At 44.3% G+C, this 22,912-nt stretch overlaps 2 protein-coding genes across 2 annotated transcripts; one reads left to right on the top strand and one right to left on the bottom strand.

Annotated features, from left to right (window-relative positions):
* Positions 1-832: 832 nt before the first annotated feature.
* Positions 833-5,527, bottom strand: agk (acylglycerol kinase). The gene is made up of 14 exons (XM_056415761.1): positions 5,279-5,527; positions 5,138-5,177; positions 4,961-5,040; positions 4,786-4,861; positions 4,565-4,690; positions 3,870-3,964; positions 3,648-3,717; positions 3,325-3,404; positions 3,181-3,238; positions 2,561-2,708; positions 1,789-1,886; positions 1,604-1,674; positions 1,444-1,528; positions 833-1,317 (listed from the first exon to the last, which is right to left on the bottom strand). The coding sequence occupies exons 1-14, from the start codon at positions 5,386-5,388 to the stop codon at positions 1,180-1,182; spliced, it is 1,275 nt and encodes a 424-aa protein (XP_056271736.1). The 5' UTR covers positions 5,389-5,527; the 3' UTR covers positions 833-1,179.
* A 419-nt stretch (positions 5,528-5,946) lies between these two features.
* On the top strand, positions 5,947-22,830 carry nup205 (nucleoporin 205). Its single transcript, XM_056415756.1, has 42 exons — positions 5,947-5,985; positions 7,086-7,228; positions 7,362-7,533; positions 7,770-7,914; positions 8,068-8,227; positions 8,366-8,594; positions 8,738-8,902; positions 9,036-9,211; positions 9,343-9,459; positions 9,685-9,822; positions 9,974-10,124; positions 10,446-10,651; positions 10,809-10,991; positions 11,282-11,332; positions 11,703-11,912; positions 12,051-12,288; positions 12,397-12,586; positions 12,748-12,868; positions 14,391-14,472; positions 14,594-14,758; positions 14,882-15,006; positions 15,119-15,233; positions 15,504-15,653; positions 15,875-15,949; positions 16,112-16,269; positions 16,375-16,455; positions 16,697-16,888; positions 17,202-17,403; positions 17,497-17,595; positions 17,813-17,961; positions 18,533-18,724; positions 18,819-18,940; positions 19,583-19,715; positions 19,983-20,109; positions 20,224-20,297; positions 20,429-20,557; positions 20,864-20,990; positions 21,291-21,463; positions 21,631-21,760; positions 21,872-22,000; positions 22,121-22,197; positions 22,313-22,830. Exons 1-42 carry the CDS (start codon positions 5,958-5,960, stop codon positions 22,463-22,465), a joined length of 5,982 nt encoding a protein of 1,993 aa, XP_056271731.1. The 5' UTR covers positions 5,947-5,957; the 3' UTR covers positions 22,466-22,830.
* Positions 22,831-22,912: the final 82 nt, after the last annotated feature.

Genomic DNA, 22,912 nt, shown 5'->3' with positions numbered 1-22,912 from the left:
ATCCTCCTCTTCACTCGCTTGGCAGCATCACTGCATTCATCGCCTTCCAAGACACAACAGAGCTGTTGGGATGATCCCACCATCTCGCAAATTATATTTTAAAAAACGGAGCAATACAACTTTCAAAATGCTTTACCACTTTTGTAAAAGTGTGAACATCAAAATGTACTTTCATTATTAAAAGTGGAAGTACTCATAATTCAAAAACAATTTTTTGTAGTATGGAATCTTTATTATTGGTAAGCAGCATTTTACTGTTGTAGTTTTTTTAACTTAGAATATTCCAATTGAAGTTCAGTTTAGTGTTCGAGGAATACCACGCCAGCCTGTGGAGAGAGTCGTGCTGTACGAGTCCTTTAGCTTTCGAAGAGACTTCTAAAGTCAAAGACATGTCCCAGGCGACATGCCCTGGTTCCTTTAAGATGTTACCTGGTCACTGTAACAACACAAACTAAACAGAGCCTCTCGTTTCCCCGAACCAACAAATATGATCAGAGTTCTTTGATGCAGCCAATTGCTTAATCCCGCAGCTTTGAAGTCTCCATCTGTCGGACCACGCCCGGCCTCACGAGCAGTCGGCCACACGCCTCGTCTCACATCTTTTGCAACACATTCAGAAATAAATGCTGCAGCTTTACTGTATGATTCGGCATTCATATAGTACTTTATAGACCTGTACAAATACTTTATAGTACTGTACAAGTGATTAGGTAAAAAGTATTTATCTTCTTTTCATCACCTCTACTTTCCCCCCACACTGACGCCTGCACTCTTTATTTAAACCAGGCAATGCGTACATACTAAATGTCAAACTGTGAAGGAAAAAACAACAACTTTGTGTTGAATTGGACAGAAACATTTTTTTATTGACCAAGGTCAAATATGATGGGACTAGTAAACAAAGTATTTTTGTAAGACAACCAAGTACACGGGTTACTGGCTTAAAGAAACAAAGCCTTGGTCCTGTAGTATACAACAGCATGTAATGTAATCCTCCTTATTATTGTTCCATTGAATGTCTACACGTCGTGAAACCACATCGGTACTTCAGGAGCATTTCAAACTGCTGGAGCAGCCGACATCCGTCTGCCTCCAGAGTCTCGAGGCGTCTGACTTCTTTGCTTTTGTGGTTCAGTTTTCTCCACGCTGTTCTTCTCTCCTTTCTGGTTCAATGTTTGTTCATCCGTGCGTCAGTGCGAGGAGCTGCTCTCTGCGCTCTGCACTGATGAAGAAACGGAGTTTCCGTGGCAACAGCCTTACCTCGACAGGCATGGCCTCGTACTCCTCGTTGTCGATGTTGTAGAAGCCGGCCGCACCCTGCGGGGTCGGACATCAAGTTAAATGTCACGTCAAAAAACTAACAGGCGAAGCTTTAGAAAGTAAACTCTATAATATCAGCACACTTCAATGGTGAAATAGGATCCCTGAAACAGGGTTTCTGACCTCGGGCAGCTGCAGCTGACAAGCACTGGCTTCCAGTTTAGTGGAGTCTTTGGTGAATGCAGAGGAGTCCTCTACTTTTTTACTCCTATAATGACACATTTACATTATTTTATGTATATTTCCTCCGTTTGCAGCAGACTGAAAAAGTGGATCTACGCACCCGACGGTGATGTATTCGCCCACTGTGAAGTTGTCCGGTTCGGCACAGATCATCAGAGAGTCATTCACGCGCTGCACGTTCCAATGAAGAGAAACATGTTAGAGCTTTTGGAACAATCCAAGAGGAACATTAGTGGGATCGCATTATTTTAGAAGAACGGGTACGAGGTTTAGGTTTGGACTGACCCTCTCCATTGGGTTTTTGTTCTGCGTTTGAATAAACAGCTCTAACGTCGACAGATGCTCCTCCTTCCACTGCTCCGGCTCTTCCACTTTTGGAGGTTCTAAACAAAGACACACAAACCACCCAAACAAATGAATACTGCTGTGTTGCCGTCACGTGTCCAGGTCCCCCCCCCACCAGCACCAAGAAGGAAAGAGGCAGGAGGGATAGTTGGTATGTTTGTTCATGGCAGACTGTGTTGTGTTTCCTCTCCACCTGACTCCCTCACTGCTGTCCAGCCAGCTCAGCCTAGACACAGCAGATAACAACACACCAACACAGCTGGGACTGACCCTGATACTGATTTCCAATTAGTCCAGCTGATGACAATCAGACACCGTTCCCTGAACCACACCCCCGCTCCACCCACTCAGCAGCCGAGCCTACACACCCCCCACTGCCACATATACATATTGCAGTCTTTGACTGTTTGGATTTGGCATTGCATTGCTGTGAGAAAAATGGATATAAGAATGGTCAACTCATTTTTGGTTTTCAAAAGGATTATTTCTAAAACAATTTTTGAGGGTTATAAAGTTATTAAGTGTGATTGAAACGTATGTATATGGAAAATGTATGTGGATATATATATATATATATTCTACCTATACCTATTCAGTCTTTCTGTTTTGTATATTATATAGAATAATATTGTATTGTATTGCAATGATTGACTGAATAAAATACACAACTAAAATACACAACAACAAGTGTCAACACAATGACGAGCACTACCTTCGACGGGAGGGCTCCAGCGGTTTTGCAGCCTGCAGATGATGCGGGACAGCAGGTTGGGTCTGGGGGGCTTCTGAGGGTTCACTTCAGGGGGCCGCAGGCTGGGAGCCAGGTAGGACACTGAGATCTCACGGACCAGGGGCCACTCCTGAAAGAAAACAGCGTGAGATTAAAATACATCTGCAGGCACAGAACAGTTATGGTGACCTGCGACAATACTGCAGTATATCTACTGTTATTTAGTGTCTTATTCAAAAGTATACAGCTTTCAGGATGGAAAACTTCTACAGCAGCATTTGGATCATTATAGGATTCGGGGATTGCACTGAAACAAGTTCACAGCTTTTTATGTAGAATGACTCAATACAACAAACAATAAAGTGTTCAATGGGTGTATTAAATAAGCAATACATGCCACAAATGCTTCTTTTGAAAGTAAATATACTTAGCAAAGTGAAGAGTTGCACAAAGGAAAAACATGCTGAAATGATTTTAGTTCATAACAGAGAGGAACCTCTGTGACGTTGACGTTGGCGGACATGGATATTTCATAAAAGGCCCACACTGGTTCAATATGCTGTTCTTCCCCGAGCATGGTGAGAAATTATATATCGCCTTACCCGTAGAGTACTAAACCAATGTGCTGCGTTGGTCTTCAGTGGTCCAAGGTACCAATATCTATGAGGAAATATAATTATTTATTCTTTTGTATGGGCAATTATGTCATGGTTACAATCACAGTGACCAATTTTGTGTATTCCTACTTGCTGATTGTTGTAGCCACATCTCTAAAAGCACCCCAACGTAGTCCCGTCAGAGCAAAGACTGGCTGCTCTTTCTCCCCCTGGAAACACACAGACACAGACACAGACACACACACACACAGATTTCTGTCAAATCGTTGACACATAATATCTCACTGCATAGAAAAAAACTAAACGATGATTTAATTTAATTTCATAATCCTTTTTGACATAATTTCTTTCTTAAACTATTTGTTCATTTGACCTAAAAACATCTGCAATCAAGACAAATACGATGTCAAAAGCTTTGAGGCTTTCCAGAGTGAACGAAGGCCGTTTCTCACTTTGATTTGCAGCACATCCAGAGGAACGGTTTCTCCCTGAAGAATGGACAGTGTTGCTGATGTAATGTCTCTGGAAAGGATGAGACAGTGTGTTTAGGTTGCATACCGTGCCCATATCTACATATTTATATTTACTGGGTGAGACATATCCAGTGCACAGGTTATCACAGCTGAGAAGATTACACGAGGATACTTTACTGATGCTGTTGAGGAGATACTTACTTGACCTTGTTGTCGCTGAGGAGGTGAAGACTTGGACTCAGGGTATTGTGAGTGCCCAGTGGAATTAATCCAATCGGGATGTTACAGACTGTGTCCTGTGGTCATAGAACGTCCGTCAGTGACATCAATAAGAGAAAAGTTTGAAGTAAGTCATCTCAATCAGAGACTGGTGAGGAAGGCCGGCTCCATCATTGGCTGTAGGCAAGACTATCCGGAACAGATGGTGGAGAGGAGGACACTGAAGAAGCGATTGTCCATATTGGATAACCCGGACCACCCTCTCCACCCCCTACTGCAGGGACAGCGGAGCACGTTCTGCAACAGACTGATTCAGCTCCGCTGTCAGAAGACTATAATAAATCACTTCTGGCCAGATCCTCAACAAATTGAACAAGATCAATAAACCTTGCACCGCTTTCACTTCCTATACACTTCATATGAAGTGACATTTTGAATTAAGTGTATTTTTTCTATTATATTTATTATTTAATTGAATATCCTGCTCTGCTATTTTATTGGATTGTATATATTGTGTATTTTTTCACACCAAATATTAATATTATGTTTACTCTGTAACCTTGCTTGCTGCTGCTTCAACCACAATTTTCCATGGGAATGAATAAAGTATACATCTATCTATCTATCAAAATATAATCATTCTTGCAGATCAATCACAGTAACTGTGTGACACCTACTTGATCTGCTCTTCGCAGTAAACCTGTGACGACTTCCTGCAAGGTGCCATCCCCTCCGGCCACAATGAGCATGTCCGTCTGTTCCATGAGCTCCATCAATTTCTTTGCCTGGCCTTCATAATCCGTCTGCAGAGGGAAACGGGTGATAAATGATCACGGTGTCACCCGATGGGAAGTCTACTAGAGCCACTGATGGCACCGATGGGTTCCAAGCCAAATACCTTTACTATTGTAATCTCCACACCAGCCAGGTGTAAAAGCGGAGCAGCGTTCTTTTCAAACAGTTTGTTGGCTTTCCTGGGGAAGATTGAGAGAGGGAATTGGAAATATATCTGAGAGAGCCTGCTGTCTGAAGCCCAGCCACTGTCAGTGAGAGGTGTTGAGGAATCTTCTTACCCGCTGCAAGCGGCAGGATTCAAGATCACTGTTGCTTTCCTCAGACGCTCCTGCGGTGCGATCTGTTGACGCCCGAATTCCTATCAGAAATGATGATGGTGATGAATAGAGGCCTTTGGAGAGTGTTATACTTTATATGGTGACAACATGAAGTGCAAGAATAAGGGGATGTCTTACCCTGGCGACGAGACAAGCCTCTCTCCGCAGAACACTATCACTGATAATATACATAGACACAAAATGTGAGACACACAATCAGTCGCAAAGCCCTGTGTACTTATTTTCATCTGAAGAAATATGATAACCTGAAATACTCACCAGTATTTACCATTCAGCCAGTAGCCCCCGTAGGACAGGACGCACACAGCAAATGTGGACTTCTTCCAGTTATTCCGCAGAGTCCGAAACACTTTCACAACCCGAGCCATAGTTTTGATTAAAATATCACAACGCCCTCGATTTAAATGCAGTGCTACATTTACGACGTTTTATATTCATGAATGACACATTTCTATCTCAGCGGTCACGGAACTAGAACTGTCAGACCGAGCATGCACAGGCTGGTGTCACGTCAAAACCGTCCGGTCCAACACAGGGCGGAACCAATGTTGCTACGTGTAATGCTTCATTAAAGCGTCACCATGTACAGCTGTATAAAAATGTCAGAGAAAATAATATTCAAAAACCGAAACAGAATTAATTAAACTCTGTGAATTTCAATTAAATTACTACTTGAGTCAATCGGCATTAGTGAACTACAATTCCCGTCCGGATAGACGGTTACTACGGTCCGAGGACCTCGCCTGAAAGGATTATACAGTATGTTGGCAATGTTTAAAATATTTTACTGACATAATTATCTAATATTTACATTTAAATGAAACGGGCGAATTTTAACTTAGAAAATAGAATTAAAATGTTTTTCCAGAATTAATCATTTTAAATTTCACACCGGCACAATCAAGATCCTCCTCCCGTCCAAATTTCCCAGTGTATCATGGCGGCGCAGATGGCGGTAAATTCGGGTATGAACTATATTTATTTCATTAAGTAGCTTAATTGTTTTCATTCCCAGCAGTGGCTTATGATTGTTCCTTCACAATCGACTATGTGTATATTCTCCTTTTAGCGCCAGTGTGGTCGCGCATCATGTTTTGACCACATGGTGATGGATCACCAAATTGCAGACTGCTAAGCTAAATTAGCATAGCTTACGAGTTAGTTAGTTTTGCTAATGTTGGTTTAATAACGAATCGGTGGGTAAACGGAGTTAACGTCACACCGTTACACGGTTAACGTTAACCTGTTTTCACAGTATAATAAATGTCCTTCGGTAATATGACTCACTGTCCTGGCAAATGGGTCAGCAGACGAGATTACTTCACGTTCATTGCAAGCAAAAGTGAAACAATCTGACTTGGAACCAGGAAAGACATTATTGACATCTCTGGCTCGGCTCACTTGACTCACTGCTTGGCTTCTACAGTTGCGTCACGCCCAACTTACACACACGTGTGTGTGTACAACAGTTAAGCTAACGTCCAGACTGGTTTACAACACACTTGTCAGTGGGCAATGAGGCAGTGTCAGTTGGTCAATACACACCTGGTTGCCTTAGTAGGAATTCTAGGTGGTTGTTATACAAAACCTATTTACTCAAAGTATAATTCATGAGGCTTAATGTACAACAGGTAAAACTCTGATTGAAAACTGATTAAATTAAATTAATCGCATGTCAATTTTGTATCAGTCTTATAAGTCTGTTTGGTGTTTATACACCAGCATCTGTATGATTTACACTACTCATTGTTGCAGTCTTTAAGAGGTTTAAAATGTCAACACCAAGAAGTACTCACAGGCTCAGCCCCATCCTGTCCTGTCAGTCATTTATATCACATATTACAGATTGTATCAACAATAATTCACATTCTCGGAAAAAATATTTTATTGCGAGAATCAAATTTGAGTGCTGAATCGGCCATGTGTCATATATGAGATGCTCAAAATGCATAAAGTCATCCAAAGCCAAGTTTGGTTATAAGAAACTACCACAATAGAACTGTGAGAATCAGCTCTGTACATGTGTGCTGACACAAGACCTTTGGAAACCCATTTTCCCACCCAGGAGCCAGTCTGTGGGGGCCGCTGAAGGAGTTGTGGGAGACGGTGGACGGGGCGGTGTTGAGGAGACAGACAGAGAGCATCCACCTCCTCGACTTGCAGCTGAAGAAACACAAACCACACTTTCTCTCACTCTATAGGAACCCGGTGAGTTGCTGTGTTCCACTAGCATTCTGCCTGTTTATCCTGCCACTTCATGGCTGCAGACAGACTCATTTTGATCTACAGTGTGTCTTGAGGCTCTAATGTTAACTGAATCTGGTCTTCTCTTAATTATCAGCCAAAGAGTGCTGAGCAGAGAGAGAATGTGCGTAAAGCCAGCACAGAGGGCATCGCCATCCAAGGTCAGCAGGGGTCACGGCTCCTTCCAGAGCAGCTTCTCTCAGAGGCCTTCATCCTCAGCGATTTGTTTGATATTGGAGAGTTAGCAGCTTTGGAGCTTCTGTTGGCAGGTAAAGTGGACTTAAGAAAAATACTTAGAAGCAAAGTTAAAAAGGAAGTTATGTAGTAAATTTGGTGTGTGTGTGTATTATGTGGTATTTTGTCTTATATAAACAGCATTCACATTAGTTTTTGACAATTTTGTTTTTGGTTTGTATTGACCAAATAAATGATTTGGAGGCAAAGCTTTGCATGACTTTAAGTCAAAGACGTTGAAGTTTCACACAATGTATTCATCTGTTTCCAGGTGAGCAACAGCAGCCACATTTTCCAGGTCTGACACGAGGTCTAGTAGCTGTGCTGCTTTACTGGGATGGAAAGCTCTGTTTGGCCAACTCCCTGCGCACACTCATCCAGTCACGCCATGGCAAGACTTTCACCATGGACCTGAGGTAATAATGCTATCTACACAGTAGCACATACAAGCAATCACATGTGCATGTAATGCTACACACGATGAGCATGTAATTGTCTTGTTTTCTCCCCCTTCAATACCCAAGTTACTTGTTATTGACCTGTACTGTTTTTTATTTATTTGTATTCAGTGGGGAGCTGGTGGCTTTGACGACGCGCTTTACAGATGAACTAATGACCCAGGGTCTCACCAAACGCATCCTCACCTTAGTGTCGGAGATAAATGAGACGCGGGAGTTTGAGCGACTGCAGAAGGAGCGCGGCTTGGGCAATGAGAAGCACAGGAAAGAGGTGGGAGCAAATCTTTTTTGTGTTGATTTGAAACGGAGATAATATATAATATGTTCAATATTATTTGAAGAAGTATGGAGCAGAAGAATAAAGGGAGGGGAAATATGGACAAGATTTAACTCCCTCTCTTGTCCCAAGGTCTCTGACCTCATTAAAGAATGCCGACAGGCCCTGGCAGACAGCCTGTTCTCATGGACCTGCCAGTCACCTTTGTCTGAAGATGACACCCTGGCTCTTATCAGCCACCTGGAGACGGTGACGGCTCAGGCTGACGGCACATTGGACAGCGTGAACCTGGCTCTGGTCATGGCACTGCTCTACTGCTTGGATGTCAGCTTCATAGAACAGGGAACAGAAGATAGAGACGGTGAGAACATGTTCAATACACATGTGTGTAATTTGATTTGTATCTAAATTGCTTGTCAAATTCACTTAAACGTACTACTTGTTGCTTTTAGTTTCAGTAATTGTCTTCTACAGCTGGTGATGATTGTCTCTGTGTTCCTCTAGATCTGATCCAGTCACTGCCGCTGCTGACCAACAAGCATTATGTGGATGCAGTACACAGCCGTCTGGTGGAGGGCCCGCCGTGGAAGCTCTCAGGTCTGCAGGCTGTGTGCCGTCTGGCCTGGGCTCTGTCTCTGAGGGTCCTTTCTCAGCTACCACAGGGATGTGGTAAGGTGTTTTTTTTCTTTTTCTTGAATATGCATAAAATATATTTATTGGCATGTTTGAAGAAAACCTTTTGAATGAGTTCTCAAAGATAGTAGCCATTTAAAAGTACAATTTGTTTGTGTGTGATGCGCAGCACTGGTCGAGTTCACGGAGGCAGACGAGGCGCTGGCCGACCAGGCTCTCCTGGGAGATGTCTTCCTGTTTATGAAGCAGGGCATCCTGGGATGTGAGAGTTTTGGCCAGGAAGAGTTTTACATCCGCCGCCTCCATTCACTCATCACAGACTTCCTGGCACTCATGCCAATGAAGGTGAGAGACGCCGCAGATGTACACCACCAACACTTTGACTTGTGTGGCCTTCATGTTGTCGTGTTATCTTGTCAGGTTGTTGTTTTGCATGTTGAATACATTGTTTCATAACATCTTTGCTGTATTTGTAGGTGAAACAGCTTCGTAACCGCGCTGATGAGGATGCCCGTCTGGTGCACATGTCCCTACAGATGGACAGCGAGCTTCCATCATCGTTACGCAAGGACTTGGACCACCTCATGACCCTCGTCAGTGTTTTTTGAAAACGCATACACTTAGAAACATCAGCAACATCACCTTTCACATGTTAAGAGATGAACTGATGATGTTCTTCAAAATGGAGGTACCAAGCAGGAAGAGAATCAGCATAATGTTCTTGATGAGCAACATTAAAAAACAGTAGCAAAAGTGTGTAAGGACAATGAGCAGTGTCCTGTCCTGTGCGTCTGTAACTTACTGCTTTGTCTTTCCAGATAGGAGAGTTTTACAGTAAGGACTCATTTGGGCTGGAGTTGGGTCTGGAGTTCTGGTGTCCCACAGAGTCTCTCCATCACACCTCGCTGCAGGGATCTTACCTTGGCATGGCGCTGCAAAGGCCTCCACATAAACAGGTGGGAGCTGCATTTTCTGGAAACTTATTGCTCAAAAATATATATTTCTCCTCACACCAAGGATTGTCATCTGTAAAAAGGTAAAGTTTTAAAAGTATTTTTCTGACTTTCTGTTGAACATTTTTTCCTCTTTTCTTATGCTTTATTGTAGGTGGTTCTGTCCAAGTTTGTGCGTCAGATGGGAGACCTCCTCCCCTCCACCCTCTATGTCGCCTATCTCCGTATGCTGAAAGGCCTCGCCAGTGGTACTCAGTGTGCCCACTACTCCTTCAGCCTGCTTAAAACCAACGGAGCCACACACAGTAAGAGCAGATGGTTGTTATCATGACAAAGACTTTATACATTGGTTGTCTGGGATTGAAATAATAATTTATTAAACTGTTGAAGATTTGATATGCAGTTTGGATTCCTGGCAAGGACAATTTAATTTGATGTTTGGGAATTAGTGCCTTTTATAATAGTGACTATTTTTGTGGTATTACATGCAATATACATATCGACCAATTCAAATCCTAAGTAATTTAACTTTAAATGTAGGTGATTATGTGACTCTAAAAGCCTGCAGCTTTAGTTTAATAAATATCCAAATGAATGGCAATTAACCTGCTGTTTAATATTTGCAGGTGACAACATCCAGGGAGTGTCAGGCAGCCCGGTGTCTTGGGAACATTTCTTTCATTCCCTTATGCTCTACCATGAGAACCTGCGGCGTGACTTTTCCAATCCAGACGCATCACAGTACCGCCACCCATCACTAAGGGGCATCACCCAAAGAGAGCTGGAAGGACTCACCTCGTTTTTGCAGTTGCTCACCACCATCATAACATGGGTACAGAACTAGTTGTAGGAGGGGCGTATTTCTTTATGTGCTCACATTATGTGGACTTAAATACTCGCCTTGTGTCTAAGAAACGCTAACACTCAGGTTACTGAGATGCTCTTATCCAACTTGTGTGTGTTTTGTATGATGATTTAATTTTTTCTAGAGTGAAAATGCTCGCCTGGCGTTGTGTGAGCATCCCCAGTGGACCCCAGTAGTCGTGATGTTGGGGTTGCTGCAGTGCAGCGTTCCTCCCGTCCTGAAGGCCGAGCTCCTGCGCTGCCTGGCAGCCTTTGGGAAGTCCCCAGAGATCGCTGCCTCACTCTGGCAGTCGCTGGAGTACACACAGGTTAGCCTTTAGCTCATGAGTAGAACACCTGAAAGAATACACGGTTTTAGAAGAAGAAACGTCTGCCAAGTATAAACACAATTACTGGAACTTTGTCATCTTTACCAAGCGCAGGATTGAGTCTGTGAAATGATCTTATTTAGACTTCTATGCCATTTGTCTGTCATATTATCTGAGTGGTTGTCAAGTTTTCCCAAGCTGTGGGCGTGTTCTGTATTCATCGTGTTAAGACAGTGTTTTAAAGTTGCCTGTGATTTTTAGTTTTGTAACTTGATGTTTCTTTACCACAGATCCTTCAGACAGTGCGAGCCCCAGGACAGAGGCAGGCAGCTGGAATTGAGGTGAGATGTTTGTGGTTAATTAATTTCATACTGATTACTCATACAACCCATTTTTCAGGGAGGCTTTTGATATAGCCATATATTATTATGATCATTTTAAATTGGTTCGCTTTAAGATATCATTTTAACGGATCCCCAAAGGGACTCAAATATGTTGTATTGATGCAAAACAATGCTGACTGGAAGGGATTCACTTTTTACTGAATTAAAACTGAATATAGCAAAGTAACATTTAAAGATAAAAACTGAGACTTGACTTTAACCTCTCATTAAAGTGAATATTTGCTGTTTAACAGTTGTATAAACTGTTAGTAGATGCACATTTCAGTGGCTGACCCTCTGACTTTTTTGTTTGTTTTTCGGCTCACAGGTGGAGCTGAACGAGATCGAGTCGAGCTCTGAGGAGTATCCCCTGACTCGAGCCTTCTGTCATCTGATCAGCACATTGGTCGAGAGCAGCCTGCCCACTAACTTGGGGGCGGGGATACGCGTGCCAGGCTTTCAGCCCTACCTGAACTTCTTGCGGGACTCTGTGTTCCTCCCCTTCCCCACCAGAGCTTATCGCCATCCAGCTGAGAAGGTACGGTGCTGTGCAGTGCTCTCCCGTATCCTACAGGGCGAAGAAGTGTAGCTGGAGGGTGCATGTATTCATTTAAAAACTACACATGCATCTGTTCATTTGTTTTTCTATTTTTTTTCCATTCGTGCCGCCTCTCAGTGGGAGGTTGCTGATGCCGTCCTGGAGGTGTTCCACAAGCTGCTGCGGGACTACGAGCCCCAGCCGTCAGACTTTGTCCAGGAGATGGTGGAGCTGCAGGGCGAGCAGGTCGCGGCCCACAAGCCCCCGGGCCACAGCGTCATGTTCCACCTGCTCAACGACTCGCCCATGCTGGCACTCTGCCTCAGCCTGCTGGAGGAGGGTGTACGCCAGCTGGACACCTATGCACCCTTCCCTGGTGAGAGAACATCTGCAGCCGCTGTCGGGGAAAGATTAGATCGCCTGTGTGTGTTTGTGTGTGTGTGTGTTTGTTCTGACAACGTGCTCCCTCACTCTTCCCCTACAGGTAAGAAGCACTTGGAGTCGGCGGTGCTGCACTGCCTGTGCTTGCTGGATTTGGCTCTGCAGAAGGAGGTGGTGTTCATGGACTTCCTCAGAGAGAGCCAGGCCTCCATGCTGGTTTCCCCTTTGGAGCAGCTCCTCCAGGGGGTCAGTCCTCAAACTCGAAGGGCAGATCACATTGTCAATATTGCCAGGTAAGGGCATCCAGGTTTGACTTCTAACTGTGGTATTGTTCTCGTTTACCTTCTTCCTGTAATAGAGAGGACATTTTATAAAACCCTCATCACAAGTAATTGTAGAATATATTAATGAAAAAGTAGTGTAAATTAATGGCGCCCTACGCTCGTCCTTGCAGGTATCTGTACCACAGCAGCTCCAACCCAGAGGCTGCTTTCCAGAGTGCAAAGATCCTGCGTCGTATCGCCAAATACCCGAACATTCAGACGAGGCTCGTGGGAGATTTCACACACGACCAGGTATACAACTCTCAACTCTTACCAAATGAAAATAAAAGATTTCCCTCAGAGATTGACGATATTTCGCCAAATTATGAGCATTAAGCAAAAGAACAAGAAAACCAAAATGTAGTACAGTAGCTTTATATCTTTTTTATTACATCTTTAATGAGATCTACTTTTTATATAGAGCCTTCCATGTTGATTAAATAAACCCAAAATGTATTAAGTAGGGCTGTGAAACGATTAAAATTTTTAATCGGGTTAATCACAGGTTTTTGTGGATTAATCATGATTAATCACATATTACCGATATTCTCGGTATATTTTGTGAGAACATAGAGATTTATGACAAAAGACGGATATATACATTTATACATTCTTCTATACAATGGTGCTGCAACTCAGCAGTTATTTAGCAGTTTTCTTCCATATGGAACATTAATACATCATCCTAAACAGAATGTTTAACCCTCCTGTTGCCTTTCGGGTCAATTTGACCCCATTCAATGTTTAATGTCGGTGTTCTTTGGGGTCAATTTGACCCCAGGCTGTTTTTCACTGTCTCAAACATATCAGAAATATCAACTTTTTTATTTATTTAAAGGGCTATTTAGGTAGTCAACAAACAAACATAAAGTACCTCACACTTAAACTTGGGAAACAATATTAATTCTAATAATTTTCTGGAGGTTTTAATTGCTGGGGTCAAATTGACCCGAGGTAAAATATGTTAGTAAATGTAAAGGTAACAGGGTTAGGGTTAAACAGAGCATTTGTCTCTTGTTTGTCAACCATTAACTCCACCATGATACAATCTAAAGGTGGACAGATTGACAAGTGACCTTTTTTTGCTCGGTCCCGATGCGCGCGCACGGAGCTCTGTGGCGCGCCAGACGGAGATCGATAAGTGTTAACGCAACGCGTAGAGACAGAGATGACATGCTGCTGTGGAGATACGATCAACAACAGACGTTTAGTTTAATAAAAGAACAAAGACGTGCTATAGAGAACATGTCAGGGGCAGGCCAATCTTTTTAATGTCATGCGATCTACCGACACTACGCCGCGATCGACTGGCAGGTCGCGATCGACGTGTTGAGACCCTGATCTACAGGAAGTAAAAGTCGTAACAAGGTTTCCGTAGGTGAACCTGCGGAAGGATCATTACCGATGAACAGACCGTCTGCATGAGAGCGGACAGAGTTCAGATTGAAGTGGTGTATTGGAAGCTCATTTTGCAAGTGACTTTTTTTTTCGTCCCAACGACAAACAACAGACGGATTGGAAGCTCATTCTGCGCATGCGTTAAATGCGTAAAAAAAAAAAAACTAGTTAAACCTGTAATTGGATTAACTGAGTTAACGCGTTATTTTTCACAGCACTAGTATTAAGTGAATCAAAAACACTGCCATTTTTTGTTTCAGTATCCCAGTGTCGTTTTCTGTTTTACTTGATTCACTGAGGTGCTTCTGTTGCCGTGATATTCCCTGTAAACTGGTGTCGTGTTTGAAGTTGAGACATTTCTTTGTCTGTCTTTTAGTCTGTGAGTGAAAAGCTTATGGCGGGCTTCGTGGAGTGTCTGGACAGCGAAGAGGCGGAGGAGGGAACAGAGGACGGAGATGGTGAGAGACGAGTCTTGTTTGTAAAAAAATAAAAAATGAATCAGTCTGAACACTGTTTAATCTTTTGCATTTGGTTTATATCTTGTCCCTCTCACCTACTTTATTACCCCCTAACCTCCAGACTCGGACCAACAAAAGAAGATTGCAAGAATCCGACATGAGACTCAGATCCATATGCTGAACCTGCTCATCACCTCCTTGGAGCTGAAGGCACCGAATCTGGCTTTGTATCTTTTGGGCTTCGAAGTCAAGAAGCCTGTGTCCTCCACCAACCTCCAGGACCCAGGTCAGACCACAGCCTTAGCTGTTGGCATTGGATTCCAGCAATATGTCTGGTTCTGGTTTGGATGGACAGGATCAGATGACCGGAGTGTAATCTTTCTGTTGGCGATGAATTATTGCGTTCCAGGTGTGTTGGGGTGTCCACGGAGCTGCCTGCACGCCATCCTGAGTCTGCTGCAGAGAGGCACAGAGAAGAGATCAGGACCTGTACTCACACAGCAGGCACCACACATGGCTGAGCTCTGCTACCAGGTACAACGTCTTCCTCTTCTCACTACAACTTGCATTTTATGCCTCGTAGGTTGAAAGTATCCACAAAACGTGTGTGTGTGCTGATTTGTTTCCTTGTTTGCACGTCTCTCAGGTTATCTACCAGCTGTGTGCCTGCCCAGACACATCAGGACCTACTATGCGCTATTTGAGGACTAGCCAGGACTTCCTGTTCTCTCACCTGCAGCACCTCCCCTTCATCCTGCCTGGTGAGTGCAGGATCCCGGCTGACCCCATTGGTCCTAAGATGAATATATAATAACAAAAACATTAGGCATGTGGTGAATAAAACCCTTAAACAAAGAGGCAGGAGATGCAGAACCTTAATATAAATTACTGGTTGTTTTGTTTTTCTGCTGAAAGGCTAAAGAAATATTACAATGTTTTGTACAGTATGTCTCCGTTTAAATGTGGCTGTGTGTTTATGAAATACAGTGACTTCTTTCCATTGATGGGATTCTACGGTCCGCTCTTCTCAGGTAATCAGATCGCCGCCCTCTCTCAGATGTCTTGGCTCATGAAGACGGCTGCCATTGAGCTGAGAGTGACCTCACTGAACCGCCAGCGCTCACATACACAACACCTGGTCAGCCTCCTGTTGGACGACCAGCCACACGCTCAACACACAGGTATGTCGTCGAGTCATTTCGAAGGGCACATTTAAATTGATTCACTAGTAATTCTTGCCCTTTAATTTGTATTGTTCTAAAATATTTTAAAAAGAATACAAACTCTGATGATAAATATACGTATGATTTAAGTAATGGTCACACACCCTCAAATGCACACTCACACTCTCAATCACATGACCGCTCATTCATGTGTTGAACCTCTTCATTTATCTTTTTAGCTAATGGGGAATCAGGAATGGAAGAAGAAACCAGATCAGTCAGCGGGTTCCTGCACTTTGACAACGTTTCTAAAGGTTTGCACCGCCGTCGTAAACATGAAATCAAACCGATGTCCAGTCAACATTTAGGGGATCTTCATACTCGAGTCATTTATTCTAGATGCCATTTATTTAAGCCTCTTGTTCTGTGAGAATTCCACCAGATGTTCTCATCTTGTCCTTGTTTGATGCCATCAGTGCGCAGGAAGTTGCTGAGTGTGCTGGACGCCATCGATTTCAGTCAGGATATGCCTGAGCTGCTGCAGCTGGACTTCTTTGAGCGCACTCAGATCGAGCAGGTGATCTCCAACTGCGAGCACGTCAATGAGCAAGGACACACCGTGTGCAACGTGAAGGTGGGTTTCCATGTCGAACACGTAAACTTCCCATCTGCCTTTCAACTATTTAGTCTGTTTTTGATCTTCTGCTGATGTGTCATATTTTGTTCCACTTTCTTACAGTTGCTACATCGAGTGCTGGTTGCTGAGGTGAACGCACTGCAGGGAATGGCAGCCATTGGACAGAGGCCCCTGTTGATGGAGGTTAGTTAACAACCAATAATAGGACTCTGTGCTTTTCTGTGTAATTTAGCAGCATGTTGTGAGTCCAAAATAACCAGAGAAGCCATCAGCTGTGGTAACGTTTCCAACTTCCAGTTAAAATAAACACCGACTCGCTTTGACCAACGCAGATTGAAAGCACTCCAGCATTTCCCCATCACTGATGCAGTCAATCTCTTGGAGGTGAATTCCCTCCGATGTGTCCCTGTGTGTGTCCTTCTAGGAGGTGAACTCCATCCTGCAGCAGGTGGTGGAGCGCAATCGTGTCCGTCGGAGTTTGAGTGCAAAGCGCCACGCGCTGCGGTCCTGGAGGAGCCTGGTAGAGACGCTGCTGACCGCCTGCCCTGCTGATCTCATACCTGCCGATGACCGGCAGCTCATCATCAGGGACTTGCTGCTCGACCTGCATGATAAGGTCAGTGGGGAGGTTTGTCACATTTGGGGGGAAATTGGTGCGGGAAAAATATAAAAATAACATTTGTTATTGTACTTAAGATGCAGTTATTTAAAAAAGGTTTGGCGAGGTGCCATTTGAATCACACTGTACTCCTAATAAGCAACATCTTCAAGGGTGTCATTGCCTGTATTCTATTCAGTGTAGGAAATTAATCAAAGTAGGAAAAAAACCCTGAAGCATTTTTAATTCCTGTAAAAGCTAAAATGAAGATTAGCTCAGATCTCCGGATTGTGAAACCAACTCGATGTAAATGTTGCCGTGCGTTGCCCAGGTGTTGTCTGAAGATGCTGCAGGAGAACTGATGCCCATTGTTGCCGGGGCAGTCTTCACTCTCACAGCCCACCTCAGCCAATCCGTCCTGTCGGAGCAGCAGCAGGGGGCGGGACTAGAAGCATCCTCTGGCTTCGCCTCCATCGCCAACTCAGCCCTGCACCTGATTCTGCGGAAGCTGCTGGACTTCATCCTTTGTACTGGTTAGTGATGACATGAACCCACATTTCTCACATGGTTGCCCTGATGAGCCTTTGTGAGGTTAGATTATATAACATCATCTTTTACACTTTAAGGAGGTGGATACCAGCGTCTGCGTGCTCACTTGTATGGCTCCCTGCTGTACTACCTTCAAATCGCCCAGAAACCTGAAGAGCCAGACACTCTGCAGACAGGTACAACACAGAAACATTCATTCAGACCGTCTGGAAAATATATTATTAGGCCATATTATTTATGATATGGACCTCTTGTTATTTCACAAATGTACATTTCCAGTAGTTATCTGTAGCTGTAGAGCCCAATCACACAGATGAGTCCTTTATCTGGTGTTATGTTAAAGGGACAATGTACACACGTTGTTTAGTCATCTGAGAAAATCTCCCTCTGCAGCGGGGAATGCAATGTGGGAGCGTCTCACAGCCCCTGAAGACGGCTTCTCCAAACTGCAGAGAGAGAACCTCGCCATCATCGAGAGCTACGGCAAGGCTCTCATGGAGGTGGTGTGTCGGGACGCCTGTGACGGCCATGAAATCAGCAGGGTAAGAGCCAAACTATGAGGTTCATACAACATGCGTCATGTCGTTACTCTGCGTCCCCCGTGTCATGTTCTGTTCTTTGATGTTCCAGCACAAAAAAAGCTGAGAAAAAATAGTTGACACCCTGAATCTCGAGACGAAGCACCCACAGCCTTTTGTACAGTACTAGTCCAACGGCATCGACACTGGGTTTTTCTTTCTTCATGTGGGATAAGATGGGAAAAAAGTTATATTGGCTCTCAAGTATAATACCCTCACTTTGGCTATGAAGAAAAGGGGTGAAGAAAAATGTAAACGCCCCTAAAAATACAATGTTATATAATTGTAGGTCATATTGACCTCCCCTACCTCAGACTGACATGATGGTAATATGGTGTATGTAGTAAGTTTTAAAATAATTTTTACTCAAATTGACATGGAATTGAAAAGTTCTGTTGAGAGGATAAATATTTCTAATATAAATTCAGTCTGAATAGCTAAGAGAAGTAACTCCTCTTTATATATCTTTTGATTACCCAACACTGTTCTTTGTTTTACTCTCGGTGCTTTCCTTGTCTCCTCTCCCGTCTGCCAGATGTTGGCTCTGGCCGTGTTGGACCGGATCCTTTCCATAGATCGCCAGAATCAGTGGCTGGTTTACGTCTGCAACAGCGGCTACCTGCGGTCGCTGGTGGAGAGCCTGAGGCAGGATGATGTGGCCCTGCAGAGCCTGCTCACGCCTCAGCCACCACTACTCAAACCCCTTTACATCTACGAGAGCAAGATGGTGAGCACATGTGCACGTATTCTTGTTTAGTTCTAAAGTCTGAAGCCTCTGAATACAGGATGCTGACGGTACACACTTTGCTGTGTGTCCTCAGGCTCTGCTGACTCGTGTGGCGAAGACGGGTCAGGGAGCCGTGGAGCTGCTGCGCTGTGGGCTGGTGGCCCAGCTGATTGAGTGTCAGGTGTTTGACATGGTGCCTGACATCGATGCACACAGGTATGGAAGGAAAGAGGTGACGGAGTAACTTCCAAGTGTGTTCTTATTATCATAAAAATGAATTGTTATTGATGAAAGGTTTTTAAAATTGGATAAAATGTCCTCTGGAGTAAGTCAGTTTCTTCCACTCAGACCTGATTTCTACCAAATGAATGTAAAGAATAATGTATATTATATGTTTGGTTTGTATTTCCTATCTTTAACCCTTGTGTTGCCTTCGGGTCATTTTGACCCGATTCAATATTTAACCCTCCTGTCGCCTTCGGGTCAATTTGACCCGATTCAATGTTTAATGTCGGTGTTCTTTCGGGAGTCAACAAACAAACATAAAGTACCTCACACTTAAACTTGGAAAACAATATTAATTCTAATAATTTTCTGGAGATTTTAATAGCTGGGGTCATATTGACCTCAAGGGTAAAATATGTTAGTAAATATAAAGGTAACAGGAGGGTTAAACATTGAATCGGGTCATATTGACCCGAAGGCGACAGGAGGGTGAAACATTGAATCGGGTCAAATTGACCCGAAGGCAACACAAGGGTTAAGAAGTACTTTAAATAATCTATTTTGCTTTACTCTTCTTAAGGTGTCTATTATTAGCCTTGCCTAAATATGTGTCTCTTCACTGCTGGTCCACAGGCTGATGAGGGACCCGTCGGGCTTCATCCCGAGCCCAATGGACCGCTACAGGCAAATTCTCCTCCCAACCCTGAGGCTCTTTCAGGTGATCTTGACCTCGACAACAATTAATCACCAGCAGGGGGCGGCACAGGTAAGCACGTAACTATTTATATGGCGATGGCTATTTTTTAAATTTTAATTATGTTGATGATGATGATTTCATTTGGTAATAAATGCTGTATATGTCGGTACTAACACTGTGGACCTTGTTGGGGTCAATGCTCATTTGAAAATGAGTACATCTTGGATCTAAAAATGAGTTTCATGCGTTTGTGAAAATTACAAACTGTTTCATAATCATTGCACACAAAGCCTAACTTTCTAATTTGTGTGTCTGTGTGTGTGTGTGTGTGTGTAGGTCCTCCAGTGGCTGATAGTGCATGCCGACACCATTCAGTCCCTGCTGCGCTGTCAGGAGCTCAGCATGGGAGCTCTGCAGGAGCTCTCTTTGCTCACTGGCATCATCAGTAAGACTGCTTTGCCAGGTACAAACTGCAGTCGCTCTTTACTTTGCTATTTATTGTATTTATTTATCTATTTCCATTGCTCCAGCCACGTGTTCCCATTCAGAGATGTTCATGTCCTGCTTGGTCTCTCAGGTGCCCTTGAGACGGGTGGGGAGGTCAACAGCGTGGCTCTCATGGAGTTCCAGGGACACATCAACAGATTTCAGGTTAGACCGCTGCCTTCCTTGTTATTATGTGTCGTATTAATGTGTTTTTATTTATTGTTGTCTCCTTGTTGACGCACACCCATTCCAATGTGTGAGTTGCACAGTTTCTAACGCGTCTCTTCCTCGTCCAGCGTCTCTGTCTGTCGCTGCTCGGCCGTCTGGCGGGCAGCGAGCGGGAGAGGTTGCTGAAGCAGGCCGAGATCGCTGCGCCTGGGGACTCGGCAGAAAGACGAGAGGAGATGGAGGTGTCCATGCAACAGGTCGGAAACAAAGTCTTCGAAGTGACGTAGTAGGAGACGTATGATGAGGGTGGTGGTGCCTGGGAACACTGGATATGTTGCTATTCCTTTAGCAGTGTAGTTTATGTGAGCTTGTCTCCTTGTAATATAAGAAGTGAAAAGGTACCACGTACACCGTTGGCATATTCCAAGAGTAAAATGGACGGGGAGGAGAAGGAGATAACAAAATGTCCCTGAGACGATGCGTGTCGTGTCTTGGATGCGTCACCATGATTATTCATCAGTACGGCATTGTCTGACCTGAGCGCTGCTGTCCTCTGTACCCAGGTGTGTGCGAACATCATGGAGTACTGCCAAACCCTGCTGCTGCAGAACTCGGCCCAGGCCCAGTTCAGCATCTGCCTCTTCAGCCCATCGGGCAGCGAGCCAGCTGGCCGAGACGGAGGACGCACAGGTCAGTGAGGAGGAGGAGGAGGAGGGATGAGGAAGGAAGGAGGGAGGAGGAAGGAGGAGGAGGGCGTGAACTCATGCAGCTGTGTACTGAGTGAACAAGAATACATTAACACTTACAGTTTTAGTCCTCTACCGTCTGTGAATTGGCTCTTATTATTTTTTTTAAGATGTCTTTTTCTTGGAGTCTGATAGCTGATGATATTAATTTGTTTGAGCTTTTACCACAAATGAGCTTTTTATTTCCAGCAGCACTCCTCAGTTCTCCCACTCAGAGACTAATGGCAGCTCTTCTTGCTTTCAGACCTGTCGTCCACTCTGCCATCCATGGCCTACTCCCGGGTCCCCAGCCTGGGTCTGGTCCTCTACTTGCTGAAGAACACCGCGGCGGATTTCTTCCGGTTCCACCAGAGTCACAGACAAAGCCTGGGCAAGCTGCAGACCCTGGATCAGCTGCCTCCCGACGAGCTGAAGGAGGTAATGACGGAGCGCTCAGACTATTCACTCACTGCTGCGCATGTTGGGTAAACTTTAAAAGTGGAGGTAAACAACGGTATAAATAAAAAGTAACTTCTTTATTCCCCGCACCCTTTTGGCTCCACCATGCGTTGTCCTCGGTTCTAACCACGCCACGTCCTCTGCAGTTGTGTCAAGGCCTGGTGTCGGGCCCAGGAGGGGTGGAGAAAATCTCCTCAGTCCAGAGGAGCTTGCTGGCCAAGAGACGGCTGGTCCAGCTCATCAACAACAGAGCCAAGCTGCTGTCCCTGTGCTCCTGTATCCTACGGCCTTTAAGGCACAGTCGTAGTGTGTTCAGTCCATCAGTGTTTTATATTTAATGCCACATCATGGGTTGTCTTGAAATGCCTTGACCGACCTCTTCCTCAGATGTTATCGAAACGTGTTTGTTTGTGTTGTGGCGCCACCTGGAGTATTACCTGTTGCATTGTTCTCCCACTGACCCCAAAGACTCCCTGATGCCTGGAGCCAGTTTGTACAGATCTCGCCTCACAGACGGTGAGAGAATATGTTCAGCAGGCCACTCGGCTGCAAAGCTATTGTTACTCGTCTCTACATGCTGAAAAGAGTCAATTTAGCTTCATGCATTTAATTAATTTAATCTTCTATGTTCTTTAGACTCGTTTGGTGGGTTGCAGGCAAGTGCAGGTCGTGGCCTCGGCCTCTCCAGAGTCAGCCAACAAGACTTAGACCTGGTAAGAAAGGGTTAAATGCCTTTTACACTGTGTGTGTGTCTTTGTGTGTCTGTGTGTGTCCACCCACCTACACTTCTCCTGATTCCTCTCGTTTCTTCTGTTTGTGCGAATGAAGCTGAAGAGCGACATGGCCGCAGGCTTCGGAGAGGCTCTGCAGAGGAAGCTGCTGGAGGTGGAGGGTTTGTACAGCCAGGTCCGGTCCCGCTACACCTTCATCCAGGCCCTGGTTCGCAGGATCCGTGGCCTCCTCCGTCAGCCCAAAAGCTGAGACGGACACACGCTACAAAGACTGTCCGAAACCCAAACTCTCCGTTTCATATTGACTCAAAACTTCTGCCCAGCAACACCAGAAAACTACTAAGGATTCCAACTTCCTGTCAGGCGGCAGCATCACTCCTTTTTACTGACCCGTTGCAGCGCCGCTCTCCAGTAGTGTGAGATGTAAACGTCACCGTGCATTGGTGACCTTATCCCAATTTAGTTTTTGACGAGTGCTGTGCAAGTAGCGTTTCTAAAAGAAACGGGAAAAAGTAACTGTCAAAACACGTAAACAGTTTTTACCCATCAGATGATTTAATAATGTTGTTTTGCTTTTTTGTTTGTGAAAATAAAATCTTTCTAAATCTGTTAAAATGTGTGTTGTGTGTGTATGAACTAGACAGCAAACCACCTAAACCAGACCAGCAATAAGCATACCGTATCATATATGTATATA

This window comes from Pseudoliparis swirei, chromosome 6 (assembly GCF_029220125.1).
Source record: "Pseudoliparis swirei isolate HS2019 ecotype Mariana Trench chromosome 6, NWPU_hadal_v1, whole genome shotgun sequence".
In the NCBI taxonomy this organism is placed as follows: domain Eukaryota; kingdom Metazoa; phylum Chordata; class Actinopteri; order Perciformes; family Liparidae; genus Pseudoliparis; species Pseudoliparis swirei.
Note: the sequence above shows the minus strand (reverse complement) of the source record. Positions and strands in the feature narration are given on the sequence as shown.

What these genes read in the sequence shown, in the direction of transcription:
- agk (XM_056415761.1), bottom strand. Translation starts at nt 5,388, where the DNA reads ATGGCTCGGGTTGTGAAAGTGTTTCGGACTCTGCGGAATAACTGGAAG. An exon ending in TGGCTGAATGGTAAATACTG is followed by an intron (nt 5,178 to 5,278) that starts GTGAGTATTTCA and finishes GTATATTATCAG; the next exon opens with TGATAGTGTTCTGCGGAGAG. An exon ending in AATCCTGCCGCTTGCAGCGG is followed by an intron (nt 4,862 to 4,960) that starts GTAAGAAGATTC and finishes AATCTTCCCCAG; the next exon opens with GAAAGCCAACAAACTGTTTG.
- nup205 (XM_056415756.1), top strand. Translation starts at nt 5,958, where the DNA reads ATGGCGGCGCAGATGGCGGTAAATTCGG. An exon ending in ATGAGAAGCACAGGAAAGAG is followed by an intron (nt 8,228 to 8,365) that starts GTGGGAGCAAAT and finishes TCTTGTCCCAAG; the next exon opens with GTCTCTGACCTCATTAAAGA. An exon ending in TGGACCACCTCATGACCCTC is followed by an intron (nt 9,460 to 9,684) that starts GTCAGTGTTTTT and finishes TTGTCTTTCCAG; the next exon opens with ATAGGAGAGTTTTACAGTAA.